At 36.0% G+C, this 1,565-nt stretch overlaps 1 protein-coding gene across 1 annotated transcript in view; it reads left to right on the plus strand.

Annotated features, from left to right (window-relative positions):
- Positions 1–1,565, plus strand: part of LOC119589067 (protein phosphatase 1 regulatory subunit 21-like) — a 15,064-nt gene that overhangs the window by 8,199 nt on the left and 5,300 nt on the right. The window contains exons 8-10 of the mRNA XM_037937644.1: positions 424–614; positions 714–841; positions 1,148–1,240. Coding sequence (XP_037793572.1) covers positions 424–614; positions 714–841; positions 1,148–1,240 — 412 coding nt within the window. The remainder of the gene's footprint in view (positions 1–423; positions 615–713; positions 842–1,147; positions 1,241–1,565) is intronic.

The raw sequence follows: 1,565 nt of genomic DNA on the forward strand, positions 1-1,565 counted from the left end.
GTGAGGGGTGGTGATATCATGGGTTTGACTAAAGGAACCTTGCCAAACAGTATCAAATGATATTAATGGATACTGCACATGTCTCATTCTCAAAAAAACAATGCAGAAAAAAATTCTGCCAGTTTTTGACAGGCTTTCCATTGTTGTGGTGAATAGGACTGCAAACTTTTTGCTATAAGCCATCAGCATGATTAATAAAACTTTAAAGATTAATGGAAGGGTGGAGATTTTTCTAATATAACCAAAGAAATTTGATATAACAAGAATAAGATAGTGGTTTTCAGGCACTGTTCTACGCTAAGTTTTTACCTGATACAAATCAGGCTGAAATATGCACTGTTGTTTGTTTAGTATTATATATTAATCCAGCATTCTAAGAGATTATTACTCCTTATGAATAATTTAAATATACTTTATTGGCAGTTGATGGATGCCTTGAATTCTGCAGCAGCACCTTGGCATTCTTTAGCAGCAGCTTATCGCCAACTGGCAGAAAATGCCTCTGGGGAAGGGTTTGTTGCTTTAGAAACCCTTTCTGGGCTCTCACAAGTCAGTCGTCATGTGACATCCTGTGGAGCCATATTGCGGAAGGTCCTGCCCTTAGTGGTTCACTGGTTAGTTGATCGTAAGATTAAAGTATGTTGAAGGTAATTAGATGAGGATACAGGCAGTGCGCATAACAGTATTATTATAGATTTGACTTCCAATTCCAGGGTATCAGAAGGTAGTAGAGGTCAGGTTGATGGTGACCGTCTGGGAGCGGCATGGAGTGCGGCATTCAGCAGACTGGTATCAGCATGGGGATCTCTGGCCCCATATGTGGCAACTCTTGCTAACCAGAGTAGGATATTGCATATTTATGGTTTTAGTTAAAGTTTCTTTGATGTTGATGCTAAATATAGTTAATGTTATCATCAAACAAATTTTCACTGAATATCACCTTGTTAGTAGTCATGATTTTGTCTTGGTTTTGTTTTCTTTGTTACTGATTTATTAGTAGTTGACTTGTAAATAGGGAGTAATGAGTATTTCCTAGTAATAGTGAGAAGATGGTAAATAAACAGTATTTCCTTTTCATTAACTGTTCTTTGCTATTCTTTTGTCTCCAGGAAATAGATATATCAAAGCCAGACTTTTACCTTTGCAGGCACCTCAAACTCAAGCTTGCCTCCAAGTGCCCAGGGTCGTGTTATCTCTATGCTCAGTGACCGACTAAACAATCTGCATGCAGCATTAAAAGGTAACTTGGTATGATAATATCAATAATTTTTCCAAAAAAAAGTTCATCCACACAGTTATAACCTTGAAAGTAAGCTGTTAAATTGATTTTTACTAACTTACCTTGATATAGAGAGTTTCCTCTTTAAGGTGAAATTTCTGGAATTTGTAACTGATTATTGCCTACTAAGTTAGTTTTTCATTATTAATTTGTCATTAGGGGAACAAGGGAGGAGAGAATATAAGATTTGTGTTCAAAACCTTACTTCTTCAGATGTATTAATCATACTTGAAAAAGAAATCAGTATCTCATCAGTTTATTACAGAAATAAAACAGTGCATTATGG

This window comes from Penaeus monodon, chromosome 25 (genome assembly GCF_015228065.2).
Source record: "Penaeus monodon isolate SGIC_2016 chromosome 25, NSTDA_Pmon_1, whole genome shotgun sequence".
Classification (NCBI taxonomy): Eukaryota; Metazoa; Arthropoda; class Malacostraca; order Decapoda; family Penaeidae; genus Penaeus; species Penaeus monodon.